Genomic DNA, 25,359 nt, shown 5'->3' with positions numbered 1-25,359 from the left:
TCCAATATAAAAGACAGAGGAGTAGAGGAAGAGTTGCAGAGTTTAAGTTTTAAAAGTTGAGCTGTTTGCAAAATGATATTGCTGTACATGTAGGTTTCTTCAGATGGTAAAAAAACTTGTGTGCATTTCATGTAGACAGAGCTTCTGTTTGATAAACACATTCAGCCATTTGTGTAAATACGTCTATTATTAGTGCAGGTTGAAGCCAACAGGAAACGCACCACCTAAATTACATTTCTAAAGTGAGTTTCCAGTACTCAGTGTAATGCGGCAGTTTGCCTAAAATATCAGTTAATTGGGGTAGATGCAATGTGCATTCGAAAAAGTAGTTTACGTTATTATTACTACTAGTTTTGTAATAAAATTCTGAGAGCTTTTCTTTATGTTAAACAGCCCAATATCAGTGCTCTGTTGTTTCGGTTTCTGTGTGTTTTGTGGGAAAGAGGAACAAAAAGTCAAGGCCCAGTACACAGAAACTGCTGGTTTTGGACATCACCTGCTACTGTTACATAATGTTACTTACAGCAATGCAGGTAAAATTGGTCGGGGGAGACACATGGTTTATGCACTCACACACCCAGTGAGTGACCTCTGACCCATAAGTCTTGTAAGTCACTGAAAATGGGCAGCAATGCTGACAGGGCTGCAGACAACAGGAAAAATGCAAGAGTAAATGGAGTAATAAAATGCAACCATTTAATCGAGAACAGTTATGGTGGCAAAAATATAGTTGGTTTTATTAAGGAGGAGAAAACAACCCTCCTACAGTGTATCATTCACTGTTGATATGCATGAAACCAGAATTCTGCTAGATTATAAAAGCATCTATAAATGATATAATTCAAAAATAAATAAAATAGAAATAAATGCAAGATACCTAAATATTTAAATATTTAAAAGTAATAAAAAATAATATAAATATAATCATATCTAAATATAATGTAAAAGTAGCAAAGTAGTAGAAAATAAATTAGATATTTGTAATGAAATAATACAAATTATAATAAAATATTATAGCTAAAAAAATTAATATATTTTTATATAGGAAAAAGATGAAACATTTAAAACAAATGAAAATGACTTCCAATTATAATATTTTCATTTTTAATCCCCTTTAAACTTCTTATATACAGTAGACTCCAGAAGTTTAAAAACACTGGACCATTGTACAATATATCTACACATTTATAATCAGTTTCACTCACTATACAATCAAGCAGAGCACAAATGACCGACCAGAAACAGAATCAACACGATTTTTTTCTTTTTCTCATCATTTCCAATTCACCATTCACAAACATACATACATACTCCAAGAGATCTTTCTTATATTTTGAGACATTAAATAAATTATGAATGTAAAGTACACTGAAATTATCAACAGATCAGAGAGTCTTCATTTAGCTATTAAGGGCTCCGTGTAAATGCTTATTTTTCTGCTAGCATTGCATAATTTCCTTCATTCAGCGTTTTTCTGGAATGTCTGCAATGTGTTTGTGATTTGGGAGTGCGGAGAGCTACAGCACAGGCTCTCAGTGTTAGAACAGCTAATATGACCTTGACACGCTTATATTGCAGTATGTCAAGTTATTATAAATCCTTTATCACATGGGCATGATTTTACTTTCAATAGCGGCTCAAACGTGAGAAAACCCAGAAGACTGAGAATGGCACTAAATTGGATTGCAAACCGGCTGAGATCTGCCAATCATCACACATCTGCCTTATAAGCTTTAAAGGTGAACGTAAAAAAATCCATCAGCAGCATCCCACAGGGCGATCCTTCTTCATGCACCACTGCAAGAAGGGACGGAAGGAGAAGCAGACCAGTGATGCCTCAGGTAGTCGCAATTAATCGGCTGGAATGGATTCAACTCTGCACAATGTTGTGTACCATATGGTTACATTACCACGGAATTGGTTGCTAACGGGAGTCTCAGATGGGACGCTGGCCGGGGCAATTACGGGTCAGTTGAACAAACAAAGAGGGGGGGTTAAAATTGCACTATTCCCTTAATATTTATAATGTCTCCATTTAACAGGGATTTTACACTCTACGTTTCTTTGGGGAGCATCGGGCTCTTCAAAAGCAGCATCAGAATGTCATACACAAAAAAAATATTAATTAAAAAAAAAGCTGAACACAAAAATAAAAATAATTACAAGGTTAAGCAGAGGTAGAAAAGCAGAAGGGGGGGGGGATAACAATATGATTTAATTACAACTTAATCCAGACAGAATGAACCGCAAGCTCCCTTAAGACTAGCCCTAGATGTATCAATTTCTGAGATGTAGTTATTCATTCAAATGAATGACAGAGCAAGAGCTGTGTTTTTGGCATGGCCCCTCTCGCCTAAGTGCTTTGCAAGAGATAATGCTATCCGGGTGTAGCGGTAACCTAGCAGCAGCTCGAACAGGGAATGTTGCCCACACTCCTGGGTCAGAGCGTGTGGGATTAGTCCTTCTCATTACATAATACATTCATTAATTGGCACGTTTGCATGAGGGGGAAATGAGAGCGATGAGGAGCGGCCATTAACCTGCGGTGCAATGAATAAAGAAAAAGCCTCTGAAAGCCTCTAAAGAGCTGCAGAATCCACGGGTCTCCATTAGTCCAGCACATTTTGTTCTTCAAAAGAACATGGGGTCACATTTATGAGAATAGTCATTCATCTACCCAACTTCATACACCAGGTCGTTGGATTTAGGACTGCAGTTCTGCTCTGAACCTGATGAACTGAGTCATCAAGACACAGGTGAGGCGGGACGGCGAAGAGAGGACAGTTGGACGTTGGGCACAATGTGAAGAAAAGTGGGCACAGGTTCTTGGTAAACTCTTTGCGTTCCAGTCATTTGTCCCGTAAGTTTCCTTAGCGCAGTTCAGTCCTTATTTTGAACTGTGCCTCCAGTGTATAAAACAGACTGAACTTGTCTGATGAGAAGAGCACTATTTTGATCCCAAACAAAGTAAATCGTTTCGTAACGGGCTCAGTTGTACAGTGTGTGCCATTTATTGTAACATCCTTCCCCTCGACTGACTTCACTTCCTTCCGGCTATGTCATCCGGCACCCTTTGCTGTTTAATTAGTCGTTCGATCTCCGAACCCAGCGTTTGGAGATTCTCCTGTAGCGACAGAAACAAATCAGACAGCTGTGAGGACTAATGCTATTATTTTCACTGCCATTCAATTCACTCAATATGGCAGATGCTGAAAACAGTGAGCATCACAAAACCTCTCATTCACACAGAGACGTATTAGCGACAAGCACTGACTGACTGTTGTTTTGTCTATTTCTGCTGTGTGTGATAGGCTGTTAGATTAATCCACATTGAGTAAAAAGGTCCAGGGTTTATCATCATCAACATAAACTTTATCACAATTCTTGATATGATACAGTTTTTCGCCCAGTGTATACGAGCATATAAGTGGTTTTGAAACTAACAGACATGCCCTACAAGCCATGAAACTCCCATTTTGATTTCATGGGATGGATGATGTGGATGTGGATGGTGACTTATACCTTCAGTGTGATGTTTTTGAGCAGGGTGTCCTCTAGCACAGCCTGGAGTTTGCGGTTGATTTCCAGTGAGAGGTCGAGAGTGAGGCCGCTATCGGCAGGGTGGGAGGTGTACAACGACGCCATGATACCTCCCCTCCGGCTCAGGTGGGCTTTGTTAAAATCCGAGGCTTCTGAAGACAGTGCTCCAGACTCTTCTCGAAGCACGTAACTTTGGATAATCCTACAGGAAATGTTTTAAAACAAAGTTTTAATTGCATTATGCGTTGAATAGCATATATGTAAATGCACACACAGCAATTTTAAGTGTCAATGAAATCTCAAGGATGAGGGCCATTGTCACACCATAACCCTCAGCTAGGAGGTAAAAGGTGACATTACTAACAAACCCAGAGACAGAGGGGGGAAAGACGGCAGCCTTTAGGACCCCATTAGCGGTATCCACCTCATCAGTGTCTCTCTCTTTCACTCTAGATGATAAAAGACATAATTCAGCTTTAAGTGCTTCAATTTGAACCACAGTGGCGAGCAGATGGAAATCTTAAGTAATTATCATCTCCATTCACTATTGTTGTCCATTTAATATGGTGGAATGGAAAAGGGAGAAAGAAAAAAAAACAACCTGTGTGGTTTTCTATAAAGGATGATGTAGTGATCTTTTAGTCTCCAGGAAAGAGTTCTCTCTTTAGCCACCGCTATTTCAAATCTATTTTCTCTGCAGTGACGCATGGCCCAAATAAAGACAGAATTCGATTCTAATGGTTTCTTCAGACCAATGCTCGAGACAAATACATTAGAGGACATGAGGCTAAAGGTTTCTGCCTAAGAACAAAACAAAAAAAAACTAAAGTGCTTTCTGAATTGATGAATTCACTTTCATTTCACTGTCTGAATCGGAAATGAACACACTAGGGCATCTATCAAATAAACTTTTTTTTTTTTTAATCCTGATTACTCAAAATGTCTCAAAGCGGTTATTTATCAGAGTGACGGGAAGGAAAACGGGGAAAGTTTGCATATGCTTCGCAAATAAAGTCTCTGTGATGTGCTGATGCTACAAAGGATGAACACCCACACATATACGTACACATATAAAAATGAATAACTTACCTCACTAATATGGGGTCCAAGTGGACCCCAGCTCCATAATGGTAGTATTTAACAAAACAAAACACAAAGAAATTAAAAAGTTAACTAAACATGCACGCACACCCATACATTGTTTAACTGGAATTCATTGTAACCTGCCCCTTTTTCCACCACAATATAGTAGTAATCCACTGCCATTCTAACTTTTTATTGGTTTTTATTATATAGGAAAGTGGAGAACTGACAGTAAACTTGAGAGGGGCTTTAAATATGAGACAGCAAAATGCACGAACAAAACTAAAAAGTGTGTATTTCGATTTGTGGGGTGATATCGTGGAATAGATTAAACGGATATATCAAAGAAAGTGTTAATATGTTGCAATTTAAAAGAAGGTATAAAATATTTATTTTTGATAAATACAGAAGTGGGGGGTGAGAGTGAGAATTTCAACATTGTTGTTAATGCTGCTTGATTTTGTTTCTGTTTGTCTTCTTTATCTTAATAGATAGATAAAGTAGGACATCATTTGGAGTAGTATTTCTGTATTATTCAAAATGGTATGTCTGATTTATTATGGCCGATTGTGATTTGGTATCGGTAATTACTGAGGGTAGGATTTAATAAGCCTAGGGCTTCTACCTACCCTTTTTTATTTCGAACAGGTTGAATATATGTTAAAAATATATTGTTTTTTTGTTTATTGGGACTCATTTGTATATTTATTATGTGCTTTTTTCTTTTGTATTTTTAATAGTTCAAAATAAAATAAATTGTACAAAAAAAAAAACAAAAAAAAACTTGAGGGAAAGAGGGGGGGGAATTGGATCGGGACATGACCCAGGCTGGACAACAGATACTACACTATGTGCCACAGCTCTGACACCACTCTGACATTTGATTTTGATTTGCAGATCTGTTTCAGTTTCAGCTTAAGCGCAGTGGCATGGCCTGATTCTCACAGCCTAGATGCTGAAAAACTGAAAGATAGACAGCAGGAATACCAGGAGAGTGTGGAAAAACAGACACGAGACATAGGGCGAAATAAAGAGAGTTGGGATTTGACAGTCTGTTTGTACATGTGAATTCTAAGCTTGTCTTCATTCAAGAAATCAAAAGACAAAATGTGAATCTTTGTTTATTTCATGAGGATTGTGAGTTTCCAGCACTACAGCTGAAGCATGAGTAAAGATGAGAGCTCATATCAAAGATCATATCAAATCAAAGCTAATATCAAAGATAAATCTAGACAGCGTATTCCTGTTTCAATCAAGACGAAAAAGTGTTGATCAAAAGATGCCCATATCAGTTACCAGCCTTTCCAGTCATTTCATAAAATAATACAATCTCAAACTACATTATTAAAGTTTCTGAAAATTATGCTTTTCTGTGCAAAACTGCCACAATGTTGGCATTCACCTGACATTATTTCTATGATTTTCATTGTTCTGATGATATTCTGGCCCTTCGATATCACTGGAGTCCCCAGGGAAGCCACGTCAATCCGAGGAGTTCAGAGTCTGAACATTCAATAATTTTTTTCCCACACATTTCATCATCCGCTGGACAAAAATCTCAAAAAGTAATAGCATACCACTCCACACCAAGCCATATGATTTGTTCATGCTCAAGTTTAAGTTAGGCAATTTTAGCAATCACCACTAAATATAGCAACGATTTATGCACCATTCCAATAATAATTAATCATATGCAAATCCAACGGCACTTAGTACCAATTCCAGAACATCAGCGATTTCCTCTAACCGCCCTTGATGAGAGGCGCAGTGAGCATACTTAGGTTTATCTCTTTAGAGATAAATGGAAATCCTCAGCTAGGTGTAGTCACGCTGTTAAATCAAGGAAACCTTATTAAATCAACCTCAGTTTTATGCTGTAATCAATTTCCACTGAGCCTTGAATGAAGGGTAGGATTTAATAAGCCTAGGGCTTCTACCTACCCTTTTTTATTTCGAACAGGTTGAATATATGTTAAAAATATATTGTTTTTTGTTTATTGGGACTCATTTGTATATTTATTATGTGTTTTTTTCTTTTGTATTTTTAATAGTTAGGGCTTCTACCTACCCTTTTTTATTTCGAACAGGTTGAATATATGTTAAAAATATATTGTTTTTTTGTTTATTGGGACTCATTTGTATATTTATTATGTGCTTTTTTCTTTTGTATTTTTAATAGTTCAAAATAAAATAAATTGTACAAAAAAAAAAACAAAAAAAAACTTGAGGGAAAGAGGGGGGGGAATTGGATCGGGACATGACCCAGGCTGGACAACAGATACTACACTATGTGCCACAGCTCTGACACCACTCTGACATTTGATTTTGATTTGCAGATCTGTTTCAGTTTCAGCTTAAGCGCAGTGGCATGGCCTGATTCTCACAGCCTAGATGCTGAAAAACTGAAAGATAGACAGCAGGAATACCAGGAGAGTGTGGAAAAACAGACACGAGACATAGGGCGAAATAAAGAGAGTTGGGATTTGACAGTCTGTTTGTACATGTGAATTCTAAGCTTGTCTTCATTCAAGAAATCAAAAGACAAAATGTGAATCTTTGTTTATTTCATGAGGATTGTGAGTTTCCAGCACTACAGCTGAAGCATGAGTAAAGATGAGAGCTCATATCAAAGATCATATCAAATCAAAGCTAATATCAAAGATAAATCTAGACAGCGTATTCCTGTTTCAATCAAGACGAAAAAGTGTTGATCAAAAGATGCCCATATCAGTTACCAGCCTTTCCAGTCATTTCATAAAATAATACAATCTCAAACTACATTATTAAAGTTTCTGAAAATTATGCTTTTCTGTGCAAAACTGCCACAATGTTGGCATTCACCTGACATTATTTCTATGATTTTCATTGTTCTGATGATATTCTGGCCCTTCGATATCACTGGAGTCCCCAGGGAAGCCACGTCAATCCGAGGAGTTCAGAGTCTGAACATTCAATAATTTTTTCCCACACATTTCATCATCCGCTGGACAAAAATCTCAAAAAGTAATAGCATACCACTCCACACCAAGCCATATGATTTGTTCATGCTCAAGTTTAAGTTAGGCAATTTTAGCAATCACCACTAAATATAGCAACGACTTATGCACCATTCCAATAATAATTAATCATATGCAAATCCAACGGCACTTAGTACCAATTCCAGAACATCAGCGAATTCCTCTAACCGCCCTTGATGAGAGGCGCAGTGAGCATACTTAGGTTTATCTCTTTAGAGATAAATGGAAATCCTCATCTAGGTGTATTCACAATGTTAAATCAAGGAAGCATTATTAAATCAACCTCAGTTTTATGCTGTAATCAATTTCCACTGAGCCTTGAATGATATTCCAGCCAGATCTAACCTTGCCGTGTGTCAAAGAATCACTCGAACGGCAACAGTCGATAAACACTGGGAAACATTCCACTGCTTGGCGAATTTGGACTTAGCTCAGCTGCATGTAATGGCTAAAGATCAGCTAAGGAGGCTAAATTAAACCTGACTTCAATGGGATGTGTCTTTGATTAGAACTAATGAATGTGGGTTAGTGCAGGTAGACCGATTCAAGGCCTATCATTACTCAAGTGACAGGAAAGGGACAGACATTTATGTCCAGAGCGGTGGCGGCAACCCAACTCGCAGCCTTCTGCGGCATATTAAATTATTTATCTCATCCAAAGACAAAAACAAAGTGCTCTCGTTCTCTAAGACCATTCACTTTGTTTAGCAAAAAGATGCTTTTTTTCCTGTGGTGAAATGGGCATAGGCAGCCTGATTCCTCGTGTATGAAGGTGCGTATGAATATGTATCAGGCATCATTAGCAATCTCGGTGATGCATCAATCCCGCAAGAAATATCACTGCCAAGACCTCTCTGTCACACACTCAGTGTGTGTGTGTGTGTGTGTGAAAGAAAAAGATGAATGTCTGCCAGATTTCCTTTTGTAATGAAAGTCAGACAAGATACAAGCCTTGGTCCGGAAGCTCTAGACAAATAAATAAAGGGAAAAAAGCCCAACAAAAGAAAAATAAGAGAAAGAGAGGATGCAAGAGAAGGACAATGACCTGCCAAATGCAACCAGACGGAAAGGAGAGGCAGCACTGATTCTCCAAACCATGAGCTCAGAGCTACTCTATAGTGGCAACAGAAATGTTTGGACACTTAAAATTGCTTGAATATAACAGTGTTAAATATTAAACAAACTACATGCCAAACTTGTGTTTTAATTAATGGGTTTGGCTATTCCTGTATTTTTGTGAGGGCAAATTTGTGCTATATTCATTTAAAAATAATGCCACATTTTGATATTTTATTAGACATTCATACATTTTCCAGTGTAGCATAAGTGCCCAAATGCTTTCTGGTGCCACTGTATCCCTCTACATTATTAATTTTCAATTAAACTCATGGCTTCTATTTGGTGTCCTTCATCACAACTTTGGGTACATAAGAATATATATATATATATATATATCTCTCTCTCAACGTCACGAAGGCAGCTTCAAGCTCATTTGTAAATGTCAAATTAAGCTTTGGGATGGGAGCAAAGGAGCTTTTCTCCGTCGTCTTTTACCTTCCACTCGGTCTTCGCTCTCACTCACTTTGTCTTTTTCCTGATCTCCTCCACCAACTGCTTAATGTGGTCCTCCATGAATTCAATCTTCTCGTTCTTACGAGCGTGTGCTTTCTGCAACCGCACAATGCGATCCACCAGCACAGCTTTGTCCACCTCAGGAAAGCTATCCACCACTACCACTGATGAACCGGACTGATTCTCTGGAGAGCGATCATCCATACTGCTGCCCCGTGCATTTAAAGAGCCTGAAAAACATTGTGCAGCTACAGTCACACTATAAGAGCAATATTACAAACAACAAAGAAAAGAATATTGGCACTAAGATTAGAAGAACTTTCTAGGTTAAGATTTATGCTGCAAATGCTGCTAGTAACAATGATCACCACAGAAATTAATTTTGACTAGTGTCTCAAAAATTGCAGGTTACAGTAACACACTTACAAGAAAGTAAACCAGGTCAGCATTCCAGAGGGTTTAAATGCATAAATATTAAGATTAGATTTGTGTTAAAGCATTTACATTTTTTTTTTTTTGTAAAACTTCACAGTATTTTAGTTTTATACATACCTAAAGTGTCCATTATTAAGTGGAACTACTTTTCTATATGTTGAAAGACTGGATATAACTACATATCCATTGTAAGTGTGATACTATACTTTTAATTTGTGCTTTTTTTGGATTGTCAGATTCAGACAGTGAAATGATGTTGATGTAACTTAATCTGTACTGACCCAGAAACATTACATACATACATACATATTTCATACATATTTCTCACACACACACAGTCTTTTATGCTCACCAAAGCTGCATTTTTTAACATAAACTGTAAAAAAACGTAATATCATAAAATATTATTACAGTTTAAAATAACACTTTTCTATTTGAATATATGTGGACCTTCATAATAACTTACGTAACTTATTCATAGTTAGCTCTTTCAAAAGTATAATGCATTGCAAGACCCAATTTCATGTGTTCATTATGTGGTTCATTGGATTATGCTCTTAAAAGGTTCTTATGTGAATAGATAAGCATTATAAAATATAATAACTGTGCTTCCAACTATTTATGAAAAGCATATGGATAAAATGTATTGTAATTAAGGAACATCACATGAGCAAGAGGTCTAAAAAGAGATTGTATAAGGCATTATGAGTTATTTTATAATGCATTATATATAGGCCTCATGAAGAAAAGATAAAAGTGCGTGTCACTCTCAACATCTCTAATGAAGTGTTAAATAGATGTACCTGAAGAACTGGAGCGGCTGCCCATGCTGCTGCCCTCTCGATCACATCCTCCATTCTCCACCTGCTCCAGCTTCTTACGAGCTACACAAGGGCACAATCACACAATAAGTTCTTTCTTTCTCTTATACTGACACACACACACACACACCTGGCAGAGACAAGACACCTCAGTAACGGTAATGGGCCAATGCTTGTACCGCTCAGTGCCTCATACTAGTGCTGCACTTGCTGGTGGGGGGGGGTTATGACCCACCAGAAAATGACCACCCACAAGGCACATCTGTAGTATCCGTCAATTATGCAGAATTAAGGTTCACATTTAACATGCAGACCTTGAAAAGATACTGAAGATCACGGGGACCCAAAGGAGAGAAAAAAAATTGATTTGTTTAAAAATATCTTCACGTACTGTATGCCTCCTCCGACACTAAAGAGAGTCTCAAGAGAGGTGCACATTCTACTCCCTTGTCCTCCCTTGTCTCTTCTCTCAACGAAAAGACACTATGAAACAGTCTTGTGCCCTAACCTAGCCTTTCCTGTGGCTACAGTCAGGCACAGATACATAAACGCATTGAACGTCAGCCTGCTCCACCGAGAGCGTCAACATGGCTTGATAATTACTAACAGTGCCTGTGGGCTTCTGGAAGCGTGGAGAAGTAACTCAATGCGAGCCTATTAAAATAACAAATCAAATTCTATTTAAGACATCTAGACACAGAGGAGAAAAACAATATGAGAGTGGAATGATATAGACATTTTTTGTAATTGTGTTATGATTTGTTACTTTATTGTCTTTCATTTTGCATAAAAATCATTTGCATCAGTGGTTCTTAATTAGTGGGTCATATCGCAAACCAAAAATGGGTTGCAGGGTTGCTCTGATAAAACAGCATGAGAAAAAAGCAATGCTAAATGAAACTTAACTTACAATTGTGCATATTTAGGATAAGAAATAAATACATTTTTAAAAGGGAGGAGAATGTTTTTGACGTCAAAGGTTGTGCGTCCAACAGTATTTTGGCTGGAGTTACTTGGTAGAAGCGAGCCAAATTAGGAAGATGCCAGCATGGACCTGTTGTGTGTCATGCTCTCATCCTCTGAAAACATGAACAAACTATGCAGCAGACCGAGACTACACTAATATACCTTTGTCTTAAATATCTATATGTATATATAGCCACTTAAAATTAACAAATTCTATTTTTGCTTTATTTATTTATTTTTCCAGTAAACATCCTTGTTAATTTTGGTGGCTAGGGTAAAATATGGGTTCCAAGCCAGTTTGATGCTTACCATCCTTCTTGACCATGAAAAGCTTGTTTTGCAAAAACATGTGGCTGCATTTGAGATAGTTTCTCACTATTTCTGGCCTCAATATAAAAACAATAAAATAAAATAAATAATAAATAAAATCTATAAATAACGAATCAGGAATAAAGAATAATAAAATAAATCAATCCATAGAAATAAATGTAAATCAATAAATAGTGAAAATGATTTGAGCTGCTTGTGAAAAGCGCTAACCCTGCGTGAGCTGCTTGGTGAGGTCTTTGATGTTGGCTGCCTGTTTTCTCTTCTGAGTGACCAGATCGTCTCGTAATTCCTCCACACGTGTCTTTAGTTGTGATGTCTCGGTCTGTAGTGTTGTTCTCTCTGTCTGCAACGCCAGAACTTCCTCCTGCCTTTGTTTTTCCTCTTTCTTCAATTTTCCCATCTAAAAACATACACAAAATGCTTCAAAATGAAAGGCATCTAAAACATGCCAAAGTTTTGTGTATCTACCGCTCAGTGCCTCATACTAGTGCTGCACTTGCTGGTGGGGGGGGGTTATGACCCACCAGAAAATGACCACCCACAAGGCACATCTGTAGTATCCGTCAATTATGCAGAATTAAGGTTCACATTTAACATGCAGACCTTGAAAAGATACTGAAGATCACGGGGACCCAAAGGAGAGAAAAAAAATTGATTTGTTTAAAAATATCTTCACGTACTGTATGCCTCCTCCGACACTAAAGAGAGTCTCAAGAGAGGTGCACATTCTACTCCCTTGTCCTCCCTTGTCTCTTCTCTCAACGAAAAGACACTATGAAACAGTCTTGTGCCCTAACCTAGCCTTTCCTGTGGCTACAGTCAGGCACAGATACATAAACGCATTGAACGTCAGCCTGCTCCACCGAGAGCGTCAACATGGCTTGATAATTACTAACAGTGCCTGTGGGCTTCTGGAAGCGTGGAGAAGTAACTCAATGCGAGCCTATTAAAATAACAAATCGAATTCTATTTAAGACATCTAGACACAGAGGAGAAAAACAATATGAGAGTGGAATGATATAGACATTTTTTGTAATTGTGTTATGATTTGTTACTTTATTGTCTTTCATTTTGCATAAAAATCATTTGCATCAGTGGTTCTTAATTAGTGGGTCATATCGCAAACCAAAAATGGGTTGCAGGGTTGCTCTGATAAAACAGCATGAGAAAAAAGCAATGCTAAATGAAACTTAACTTACAATTGTGCATATTTAGGATAAGAAATAAATACATTTTTAAAAGGGAGGAGAATGTTTTTGACGTCAAAGGTTGTGCGTCCAACAGTATTTTGGCTGGAGTTACTTGGTAGAAGCGAGCCAAATTAGGAAGATGCCAGCATGGACCTGTTGTGTGTCATGCTCTCATCCTCTGAAAACATGAACAAACTATGCAGCAGACCGAGACTACACTAATATACCTTTGTCTTAAATATCTATATGTATATATAGCCACTTAAAATTAACAAATTCTATTTTTGCTTTATTTATTTATTTTTCCAGTAAACATCCTTGTTAATTTTGGTGGCTAGGGTAAAATATGGGTTCCAAGCCAGTTTGATGCTTCCCATCCTTCTTGACCATGAAAAGCTTGTTTTGCAAAAACATGTGGCTGCATTTGAGATAGTTTCTCACTATTTCTGGCCTCAATATAAAAACAATAAAATAAAATAAATAATAAATAAAATCTATAAATAACGAATCAGGAATAAAGAATAATAAAATAAATCAATCCATAGAAATAAATGTAAATCAATAAATAGTGAAAATGATTTGAGCTGCTTGTGAAAAGCGCTAACCCTGCGTGAGCTGCTTGGTGAGGTCTTTGATGTTGGCTGCCTGTTTTCTCTTCTGAGTGACCAGATCGTCTCGTAATTCCTCCACACGTGTCTTTAGTTGTGATGTCTCGGTCTGTAGTGTTGTTCTCTCTGTCTGCAACGCCAGAACTTCCTCCTGCCTTTGTTTTTCCTCTTTCTTCAATTTTCCCATCTAAAAACATACACAAAATGCTTCAAAATGAAAGGCATCTAAAACATGCCAAAGTTTTGTGTATCTGTAATTTAACTGGTCAGTCAATACACTTATATAGATGTCTTTGTCAAACTAGTGCACACTGTTAGGATGTAACCAACCAAAAGTAGCGACGCAATCAACGAAAACATACACAAAATGCTTCAAAATGAAAGGCATCTAAAACATGCCAAAGTTTTGTGTATCTGTAATTTAACTGGTCAGTCAATACACTTATATAGATGTCTTTGTCAAACTAGTGCACACTGTTAGGATGTAACCAACCAAAAGTAGCGACGCAATCAACGTTTTCAGTAATGTGACAATATCCTAGCTATTTCGATAATAGTGTAGGTTTTCCAGTAGCAAACAAAGAATTTATCTATTTATTCCAGCAGGTAGCATTGTAGCTAGTAATAAGTAATCTGATTTGTTTCATTGCAAGGGCTCATTGTAATAAATTAGATCATTATAGTTTAATTTCAGTCATTACTCAGTAGTGTTCCTAAGTGACATTTTACGGTTCCTTTTCTGTGGTGAATAAATTTTCACTTCAGATACAAAAATGATTATTTATTATTAATTGCATTTAGTCTACATTTGTGTTCAAGCTTCATGCTCTCCCCTAATTAAGATAAATGTTTATATGCCAAATAAATATTGCGGACAGTTTTAATAAATTATCTGATAATTATATAATTAAGATATTAACCTTTTAAACAGCTTGAATAAATGTAGATTTTAATATTTTTATTAGTGCCTTGTACTGTAGCCAACTACTTTGAGAGTTGCTTGGCTGTAGTTCAACTACTTTTAATTGCAAGTAGCTTGTTACTTTGCATGGTACGGTTTCCAAGAAACCTCCCCAACACTGATAGAGCGGTTTAACACAAGCAAACATCTTACCGTCTCAGAGAGGGTTCTCTCGGTCTCCTCTAGTTTGCTGTGCAGCTCTCTAGAGGTGCTGTTCAATCTGTCCAGCTGGGCTTGTAAGCTGTTGCTCTCAGACTGCAGCTGAGCATTTTTACTGGTCACTTTCTCAGTAAAGCCCAGTAGCTCCGCCTCTCTTGTCCTGCTTCCTTCAATGTCCCTCTGCAAGTCAGTGATCTGGGAGTTCAGATTCTCCACCTCCTCCCGCAAGGATGCAATCTCCTGATCATCCCTAAAAAAAGACACATACACATCAGACACGAGGACCAACACGTGTACAGGCCGTGCTATTTAAGTGATTTCAATTCCACCCTTGTCTAGTTTCATCTTAATGGTGTACCAGTATTCCCACCTGACTAAATGACTGCACAGACCATAAAAGTGTCAGACTGAAGGCTCTAAATCAGTGGTCTCAAACTAAATTCCTGAAGGGCCACAGCTCTGCACAGTTTTGCTCCAACCCTAATCAAACACACCTGATCCAGCTAATCAAGGTCTTCAGGATTACTAGAAACTTCCAAGCAGGTGTGAGTTGGAGCTGGTTGGAGATAAGCTCTGCAGAGCTGTGGCCCTCCAGGAATTGAGTTTGAGACCACTGCTCTAAATCAATACACTAAAGACAAGGCGTGTCATTCTTGGGAATACACATAACTCATCTGCAGTAGTTTTTAAATACCCTCAAAATAAGAATGAGCTAATATGGCTGAATGACACATTTATGTGGCCACCAGAAGTGAAATCAGAGCAGCTCCTGTGAGGCGGCCACGGAGATATGAATTATTCTGTCGGTGCCGCAGGGGCCCGTGTGATCACACTATAGTGGATTCACATCCACCTGCAGTTCCTGCATCAGCAGGGTCCACCAACCCCTGGGAGATCACTCAAGGTCAGGCTGATGTACAGATGCTTCATGCTCAACAGAAGCATGGCAAAATTAATAGGTCTAAGGATCTGAAAGTGGGATGCAGATGGCATTCAAACATGCTAATGAGAACAAAGTCTGTAGTGTTTTCAGAATTATTATAGAGTAGAGAAGACTGCATATTTATATGCACATAAACAAAAATAAGGCTGAGCAATGGGAGTAAAGTCCAGTGTCATGGTGTATTAGCATTATTTTTAGCTTTTAACTTTTTTATTAATATTAGTAATTTTGTTGTGTTTTTGTCATCTTTATTGTTTTTTATATAGATGTGTATTTTTATTTATTTTATTGCAGTTTAAATAATTTAATTTAGGTGATTTTAGTACTTCACCTTAACATTTTATTTCATTTAGTTTCAGTTCAGTTAGTCTTTTTATCTAATATTTATTTTATTTTAGCTTTATTTCAATTAACAACAATTATTAACAACGCATTTTTAATGTTTATTTTACTTAACAATAACAACACTAGTCTATTTAATGTCATATAGTTTTTTTTTCTTTGAGCGTCATTTTATTACTTAATGTTTACTTTATTTTTTAAAAGGCTTTAGTTTATACTATTATTTTAATGTATTATTTAGTATTTTCCACAATGAACAATTAATAGTAACATTTTAAAGAATTATTTACAACATCTATTAATCTTAAAGATAACTTCAATATTATATATATATATATATATATGTGTGTGTGTGTGTGTGTGTGTGTTTGTCTGTATATAACAAATTATTTGTTATTTATTATACAATTCTTTCTATTTATATCGACAGACATGAATTAACAATTAACTATAGTATATTTAGCACAGTTTATTTATCAATATTTATAATATTTTTAGAACTTGTATACCTAGATTAATAAATTATTTTAGAAATTGTTTATAGTTAATGATATGTTCAATGTTAATTAATGGTAACACTTTACAGTTAGGTTCAATTTGCTAATTTTATTGGCATTAATACTACACTTTGAAAATAGTTAAAAGGATTATGTTCAATAGAAAATTCATTTTGAAATTGGTTTAAAAAATTTCACTGGTATTGGTATTGTTACAACTTCAGCCTCAACAAATTAATCTAATTTCAAGACCGGAAAAACTAGTCCTAATGATCAGTGTATGCTCCAGTGTACAGCTTAGGCTCTATGAGAGGCTCTGGTAGCTGAACTAATAATAGACATGGTCGGTGGTAGGTTGCTGCAGGCACAAGTGTTCAGACCTCTGGTGCTGCTCCTCTAGTGTCGTGATGGCGGTGAGTTTTTCCCTCTGTTTCTGGATCTCAGCCTTCTGTCTGTTAATGATCTCTCTGTATTTGCAGAGTTCGTCTTCCCATCGGGGCCGTTCGTCCTCTAGACACTTAACCTGAGGGCCAGAGTGAGTGCCAAAGCGTCAGAATAATGTACTCTTACACGGAGTCATTTCTTAGTGTTATCTTTAGAAATGAGTTTCCACCTTGGTCCGCAGGGTGGTCAGCTCATCTATGCCTTCTTTAAAAGTTCTCTTCAGATCCTCCAACTCCTTAATCTTAGCTTTGTGCATCTGCCAATCAAACAAGATGACCATGAAAACCCCTCCTTTCGCACACTGCATCGCCATTATTCATTATTGCAATCACAATCAGCAGAGGACGCCTGCTAGGCAACACTATGTTAATAATGCAAATGGCACTATTCCTTGCACAGGGGCGACTCATTGATAAGGGAGTACACACTCTCATTGTAGGCCTCAGGTACTAATGATGCTTGGTGAATGGAGGCTCATTTACACCTAAATACATTTAAAAAGCAGGTGGCAAAGTGCCATACGGGCCAAACAGTTTATCTCAGAGGTCAAGTGGCAGAACCGCTAAAAGAAGCAAACCAAAGACATATGAGGTGTAATATGAACAAACACCTGCCCCCCCGAAAGGTAACTTTTACGAGACCTCCGTTCTCTACTGAAGCACATTACTTGATTAGAAATGAAGAAACTGATGTCATTAGGGCTTTATATTATGCCAGTACCTCTAGCTGGTCTGTCTGCTCTTGTTTTTGCTTCTCCAGCTCTCCTTTGGTCTCTCGCAGCTTTGCATCCAATTCATTTGACTTAATCTCCTCAGACTCCTGCAGGAGACAGAGAGAGAGAGAGAGTATAATCACTGAAGTTTATAACAAGCAACAGAAACGGCAAATTAGCTATACCCCACAGATGAAGATAAGCCACTCAAATTGTGTTGAGCAGAGGACTAAAGCAATCTTTTTTAATAAACTACTTCAAATGTATCTCCAACTCATGTTTTGCATTCTACATGCAGGGCATATGTTTGTATATGGTGCCCTCTAGTGGGCAGTACTGGTTTCATGCCATTATATGTAAACAGTACCTGATATGTGCGGATCATGTCCTGGCAGTTTTTGCGAATCTGTTCAGTCTCCTCCTTTGCTTGAGTCAGCTTGGCAGTCGTTTCTCTTAGTCTGTCTTTTGTTTCCTGTTATTAAAGAGACATCTCAATAAAGTGACATCAGCAATACACTGTTGTTATTGTTAAATAAAACTAAAACTATTAAAAATAATTTATTAACTAACAAAACTCAAATAAAATAAAATATTAGATGAAAAACCTACTACTAATACTTATAAATATGCTTTAGTTGAAGAACAAAAATGACTAAAACTGCAATAAAAATAAATTAAAGCTATAACTATAAGAAACACAATGACAAAAACACATAACAAAATTATTTATACTAAAATGAAAATGAAAATTGATCTTATAAAATAAATCCTAACTCAAAATATTAATACATTCTATAAATAATACTCTAAAATACTGTATACATATAGTCATGCACCCAATTTTTTTTTTTTTTGCCAAAACCAAACTGGACGCAATTGGTAGAAAATGACAATTTTAAATTTAAATGTAAAATTTAAGTCTTATAACTATAAAAAAAAAATTTTTACATTATAAATTACATATTTAAGTAGTTACACTAATCCCTTCAATTGGAGTGACTTTACATTAAAACTGGATCTATTTTTAAAGGAACACTCCACTGTTTTTGAAAATAGGCTCATTTTCCAACTCCCCTAGAGTTAAACAGTTGAGTATTACGTTTTCGAATCAATTCAGCCGATCTCTGGGTCTGGCGGTAGCACTTTTAGTTGTAGCTTAGCATAGATCATTGAATCTGATTAGACCGTTAGCATCTCGCTCAAAAATGACCAAAGAGTTTCTATATTTTTCCTATTTAAAACTTGACTCTTCTGTAGTTACATTGTGTACTAAGACATAAGAAAAATGAAAAGTTGCTATATGACTAGGAACTATACTCTCATTCCGGCATAATAATCAAGGAACTTTGCTGCCGTACCATGGGTGCAGCAGGCACAATGATATTACGCAGCGCCTGAAAATAGGTTAACTTCTGTCAACATAACCAACGTGACCACCTGCTTACACAGGGAGTGTGCTGGGGACTATTTTCAGGCGCTGCGTAATATCATTGCGCCTGATGGTACGGCAACAAAGTTCCTTGATTTAAATTATTTCCTTCTGCTTTAAATGCACAGGCTTTTTCAAATTGGGTGTATTCTGATTGGTTGTCAATATTTTTCAACGTTCTTCACCTGGAAAAATCATTCCAAAAGTAATTCCAACGATATCATTCCTCTGTGTTGTTAGTGTTATAGCTGTGATATAGATAGTATTCTCATAGAATTAGAATGACTATTAACATTTTATAGTTTTAGTTTATAATTCATGCTTAGTGTGAACAGCCTTTAAGTCTGTATTCACAGTGTTCTCTGGTTTACCTTGTGAGCATCCGTTTCGCTCTTCAGCTTGTTCTGTGCCCACTTTACTTTGATGACATGAGAATTGATTTCTTCCTTGACTTTCTCCAGTTCACGGGAAAGTCTCGTCACTTCATTCTCCTATAGAAAAGTAATCAAAGACAAACACTCCTGAGAACCTATACACAATCAGTGCATACTGTAGATTCACACACCATATCAAGCATCAAGGTAAACTGTATTTTCATGTATGACCTTGGCGTCATAAAGCTGCTGCAGACGTCCTTTCTCTTGGGCCAGTGTGTTTCCCCGCCGGGCCTGTTTGTCTACTTCTGATGTGGCCTCCCGTAGCTTCTTCTCCAGCTGTTCCTTTTCCCTCCGCAGGTCCAGAGCTTCCTTTTCGCCTCGAACATACTTCATCACCATTGTCTCCTTCTCCTGCCGTGCCTCCTCATATTTCTTATTGGCCTGTTAACACATGAACAAACATTGTTTATGGATCATGTGAGATCAGAACCTACAACCATCCAGTTACCAGCCCGAATATACAGTACACCATTCTATGAAAACTTGGACATATTTGATGTGTCTAATGACAGTGAAAGAGCAAAAGAGAGGCCCTCGCACTTGACTGAGGAGTTTACATGAGAGTGAGGGGCTGTTTGAACAAGTCCTGCCAAACCAAACACAGCTCTTTCCAAAATTTTTATGACGTAGTCCTCAATATCTGAATTCTGGACTTTACATTTACCCACAGTTGTGTGGAATTAAAAAGGATGAGGACAAAAAGACAAATGAAAACCCAGCACTTGACATCCTAATGACCCTCTTTCACTTTGTGCAAACAAGATTGCAAGACTGACATGATTTCATTTTAAAGACGCTGCTACACAAAGAGCACAGACTGATTTAGAAGTAATTTAGCCAGTGCTCTTATGCAAGAAAGGCTTTGTCTGGAGTGTCTCCATGGCGATGACCTCTCACCTGTTCAAGTCGATAGGTCATCTCCCTCTGCAACTGCTGGATGGCATTCTTAGCGGCCTGATCCTGGTGAACCAGTTTGTCTCTGGAGTCTTTTAGTTCCTTCATAAGTTCCTCCAACCGGCTTTCAAACTGGTGAAACAAGAGAGGGAAACAGTTAAAAGGCCGTGACTGTGGTAACCATAATCATTCATAATGACGACAAAAGAGGCAGCTCTGACAGACAGTAGCTAATCCGAAAGAGATCAGTGTTTACACATCCAGTGAGTTCAATATGACCTGCGTCTTCATTTAAATGTCAAGTTCTGGACAGCTTATGAAAATAGATTCAAACTAAAATTTAAATTTAAATTAGTGACAAAGGCTCCATTCAGGTTTCAAAAAATAAACCGTTCCTTTTCTGAAAACCATGTGTAGGAACCAAGTGTTCAGTCTTCTTCACAGTGCTACTATTGAATGAAAGTAAACAGACAGGCAAGGTGTCATTCAGATGAAGGATTTGGCGGTGTGGCCTCAAATGCCTGTTCTGACTATGAGGAGAAACCATGACAGCAAAATGCACACATTAGTTCCACGTCATCATTACTGCAACACTTAATTATGGTTTCTCAACCTGTTCCCCCCCAAAGGCCACTCTGTTTGATCTGTGCTATTACCTTCTGTGACATGGGGCTCTTTCTGATTGAGCGAAACTACGGTCTCTCTTAGCCTGGAGTCGCTCTCAAACAAACCCGCTTTTCCAGAATCGGATGAAAGCTCTTCAGCAAACAAGTGTTCTCTAATCAGTGCAACAAGGCACAGTCATGGATGGCCATTCACATACTGAAAAGGCATTTAAATAACAAATAATGCCATTGAGCTGAACATACCTAAAATCTGGATACACTAGAAATGAGTAGTAATGAGAGCATGGATATACACAACTGTTCAAGGGTTTGGGGTCATTAGGATTTGTTTCCTGAAAGAAATGATTCAGTAGGGATGCATTAAATTGATCTAAACAAAGATTTCTATACACCAAAGAATCCTGAAAGAAATGTATCAACAATATTAAGCAGCACAACTGTTTTCAACATTTAGGCCTATAATAATAATAAATGTTTCTTAAGCACCAAATCAGAACATTAGAGTGATCATGTGACATTTAAGACTGGAGTTATGGCTGCTGAAAATTCAGCTTTGCCATACACAAATAAATTACATTTTAAAATACTGTGGTTCCCAACCCTGGTCCTGGAGGCACCCCAACACTGCACGTTTTGCATGTCTCCTTAATTAAACACACCTGATTCAGGTCATCAGCTCATTAGTAGAGACTTCAAGACCTGAAACTGGTGTGTCAGAGACAGGAGACATGCAAAATGTGCAGTGTTGGGGTGCCTCCAGGACCAGGGTTGGGAACCACTGTTAAAATATATTCAAATAGAAACACTTGTCTTAAATTGTAATAATATTTCACAATATTACTGTTTTAATGTATTTTTTATTAAATAAATGCAGCCTTGGTGAGCAATAGAGATTTATTTCATAAACATTTAAAAAAAAAAATGGAATCCTATTTATTCTAATTGACTTCACACTTTCAGTAGCGTATATACATAACCTTTGGACAATATATGAAAAAGTGGTTCCCAACCCTGGTCCTGGAGGCACCCCAACACTGCACGTTTTGCATGTCTCCTTAATTAAACACACCTGATTCAGGTCATCAGCTCATTAGTAGAGACTTCAAGACCTGAAACTGGTGTGTCAGAGACAGGAGACATGCAAAATGTGCAGTGTTGGGGTGCCTCCAGGACCAGGGTTGGGAACCACTGTTAAAATATATTCAAATAGAAACACTTGTCTTAAATTGTAATAATATTTCACAATATTACTGTTTTAATGTATTTTTGATTAAATAAATGCAGCCTTGGTGAGCAATAGAGATTTATTTCATAAACATTTAAAAAAAAAATGGAATCCTATTTATTCTAATTGACTTCACACTTTCAGTAGCGTATATACATAACCTTTGGACAATATATGAAAATTAAAGCAAATTTCAAGCTAAACTGTTTAATCTTTACAACAATGTTTCTTGAACGCTTCCTTGTATTCATGGTTGGACAAATAGATAGTCAGGTTATCCAAAAATACACAAAAAAAACAACAAATGAAGACACATACACACAAACAATTTATGGTTGCCATTACTTTCTTAATGGTGCAAAGATGTTGTTTCTCTGTCTCCATCCTCTTCTTCAGCTCATCCCTCATGTTGTCTTTCTCAGAGCAGATGCCCAGAATCAGCTCCTGATGTTTCTTATTCTCATCAAGTAATCTGAAAAACAGTTACTAGCTGTCACTACCAATGCTAGCTCATTGTAACATGCTGGAGCTGTTGTACTGTGAAATAACACTGCTTCTGTTGTGTCCATCTGTTATTTGCTTGTCAATGAGAAGAATTCTTGTATAAAACTGTTTATCTAAACCACATCAAGGACAAAAACTAATTGTTTTCAGTAAAGTATTAGGCACCAATATGTGTCAATGTAGAAAAGACCATGTGATATTAGTAGAGGGAACAGGTGTCTGTGAGCATCACACATCAGACAATATTAACAGCAGGCCAAGCACAGCAGAGCTGCGGACCGGTTCCAATATGTAAGTCGGCCAGATGCCCTTGCAAAAATTAATGAAGCCAGAACAGGAGGGGGTTTTAGAGCAGACAGGCGAAGGTTGATCACAGCATAAAATAATCAGTAGCATTAGCACCATAGCAAAATAAATCATATTTCACCAGAGTTGTGAAACAGCAGTCTGAATTAAATTTAATGAGTTAAACAGGCAATGAATCATGAAATAAGACAAAGCCAATGTAATTCTATTGCATGGTCTTCAGTAGCTGGATGCAAAAACAAACACAAAGCACAAACATCGTAGTTTGATTCATAACTCTTTGCCTGTTCTTTCAATGAAACAGTCAAAAAGACTCACAACAGACTACAGAATTGTTTGGAATCATCCTAACAAATCATTCACGACTCTCAAAACTGTCTGTGTGTATGCAAATTATCATCTGACTCAATTAAATTAAGTATAATTACTGGGTAATTAATTATTCATATAATAATAGGCCTAGTTAAACTGAACAAAATCCAAAATATATTTTATAATAGATTAAATATTCATTATTTTTATTATTTAAAAAAAAAGGATTAAATATTTTACAAAAACGTGTGGAGGACAAAACATATTTCTATTATAATATTTAAAAAAATTATTATCTATTTTATAGAAACTTATATAATCCTGATAATTCATGAACTAATTTCCCTTGATTAGCTGATGTTTATGGGGGGTCAATGTGTGAATATTGCCACACACTGGCAATGAAAGACAGTGAAGTGTAATTTTCATGCAGGTAAGAACGTCAAATTAAACTAATGATTTACCATCTCCTGCTGCTATAAATCAAACAGCAATGGACTATAACCTCTCGAGAGATGATTGAATGAGCTATTAATCAACAGCCTACCTCTTGATGGCTTTCTCCTGTTGGGAGTACTTGTATTGTACACACTTCTCAAATAGAACCATGGAGTTCTGGTCCTTCTGAAGCCCATTGGGAGGACTTCCCTTGCGCATGCCATCTGACTGACTGTTCAACAGCTCATCCTCCAGCTCATCCAGCAGAGACTCCTGAGACAGAGAGCGCTGGATCTCAGACAACAGTTTTCTGCTGCAGTCCGTGTCATACGGGTTCATGTTGGAGTTGGATTGCGAGTTTTGGGGTACTGAAACAACATCTGGAGTTGTTAGAGTCAAAGGAGTTCTGTTAAGGTCTGTTGGCCCATTGAACATATGTGTGGATGAAATATCATCTGTCCCATTCAGTACAGAGGGAGAAGATTCCTCAACTTCATTGCGAGTCCCACCTTCTGATTCTGGAACCACCTCCGCTGGTTCTTCAAGGTCAGAACATTCGAATTCTCCATCGAGAACAGCAGGAAGTGATTCCACAGCACTGTCGTGAACAGCTGGTGGAGACCTGGCATCATCAATGGAGGCTGTTCCACTGTCACAGCTTGTGTTCCCATCACCCTGTGCATGTTCTCCAAGTCCTTCATCTTGCTGGACCTCCATGTGCATGTCTGGTCTCTGACCTTCTCTGTCCACACTATCTGAAAGAGTACCATGCAGCTCAAGACTGTCCAGCTCAGTGTCTTCCTCCTGTTCTTTTAAATCAGATTCACCCCCACTGCTGAGGACATCGTTTGACCCTTCCAGAACCATGCTGACCTCTGAAATTTGGGATGGGTGAGAGGCAGGGGTCAGTTCTCTGTGACAGTCCGATGGCTCCATGACCTCCTTCAGCTACTGGCACTGGAAAACACAACACACAAAATTCAGTCACATGCACGTAAAACTCAAAACAATGCAGCTTCCTACCATCCGACTCACTTTTTAATTCAGCATAATTACTGACTGGTTATTCATATAATGATATATAGGCTTAGCTAAAGAAAATCCTGAAAATAATTTTTATAATAAATTAAATTATTTATTTATTGCTATTTAGTTAAAAATGTAATTATGTTACTAAAATGGGCAGAGGGCTGCAAAAAAAAAAAAAAAAAAATCTGTGGGTGACACTGGTGTAAAATTATGTTAAAGTGCCATTTTTAAGGTTCATAATATTATTTTGAGTCTCCTACAACAGGTTTACATTCATGAAAGGTTCTCAAAATATGCAATTAATATCACCTCACTTTCCAGCGATTCTCGAATTTCATTCTCTCTAAACCCATCCTTTCAATGAGCCTACTCTGCTCTGATTGGTCAGATGGCCCAGTCTGTTATGATTGGTCTACCGCGTACAGAGCGTGTCAGAAACTATACGCTCATTGCCATAGTTCCATATTTTGATCGCTCGATAGAAAATATAAACATCTATTATTTATCATACTTACAGGTTGTGATTCAGTGAAGCCAGC

General features: G+C 37.3%; 1 protein-coding gene across 3 annotated transcripts; it reads right to left on the bottom strand.

Annotated features, from left to right (window-relative positions):
- Positions 1 to 1,927: 1,927 nt before the first annotated feature.
- On the bottom strand, positions 1,928 to 25,359 carry LOC107581550 (coiled-coil domain-containing protein 186-like). 3 transcript variants are annotated; one of them, XM_016267149.1, is made up of 16 exons: positions 25,336 to 25,359; positions 23,901 to 24,748; positions 22,577 to 22,703; positions 20,384 to 20,512; positions 19,655 to 19,867; positions 19,421 to 19,540; positions 17,988 to 18,092; positions 17,629 to 17,727; positions 17,078 to 17,164; positions 16,845 to 16,987; positions 14,677 to 14,932; positions 13,560 to 13,749; positions 10,451 to 10,531; positions 9,223 to 9,442; positions 3,523 to 3,742; positions 1,928 to 3,124 (listed from the first exon to the last, which is right to left on the bottom strand). In XM_016267149.1, exons 2-16 carry the CDS (start codon positions 24,725 to 24,727, stop codon positions 3,041 to 3,043), a joined length of 2,901 nt encoding a protein of 966 aa, XP_016122635.1. In that variant the 5' UTR covers positions 24,728 to 24,748; positions 25,336 to 25,359; the 3' UTR covers positions 1,928 to 3,040. The 3 variants fall into 3 exon arrangements, with proteins under 3 accessions (XP_016122635.1, XP_016122636.1, XP_016122637.1); XM_016267150.1 differs by lacking the exons at positions 1,928 to 3,124; positions 3,523 to 3,742 and adding an exon at positions 10,000 to 10,024 and having other exon boundaries at positions 9,379 to 9,442; XM_016267151.1 differs by lacking the exons at positions 1,928 to 3,124; positions 3,523 to 3,742; positions 9,223 to 9,442 and adding an exon at positions 9,480 to 9,797.

Source organism: Sinocyclocheilus grahami, unplaced genomic scaffold, assembly GCF_001515645.1.
Source record: "Sinocyclocheilus grahami isolate Dianchi unplaced genomic scaffold, SAMN03320097.WGS_v1.1 scaffold36.1, whole genome shotgun sequence".
Lineage (NCBI taxonomy): Eukaryota > Metazoa > Chordata > Actinopteri > Cypriniformes > Cyprinidae > Sinocyclocheilus > Sinocyclocheilus grahami.
Note: the sequence above shows the minus strand (reverse complement) of the source record. Positions and strands in the feature narration are given on the sequence as shown.

What these genes read in the sequence shown, in the direction of transcription:
- LOC107581550 (XM_016267149.1), bottom strand. Translation starts at nt 24,727, where the DNA reads ATGGAGCCATCGGACTGTCACAGAGAACTGACCCCTGCCTCTCACCCA. An exon ending in ATCTTTGCACCATTAAGAAA is followed by an intron (nt 20,513 to 22,576) that starts GTAATGGCAACC and finishes TTGTTTCACCAG; the next exon opens with TTTGAAAGCCGGTTGGAGGA. An exon ending in AGCAGCTTTATGACGCCAAG is followed by an intron (nt 19,541 to 19,654) that starts GTCATACATGAA and finishes ACTTTTCTATAG; the next exon opens with GAGAATGAAGTGACGAGACT.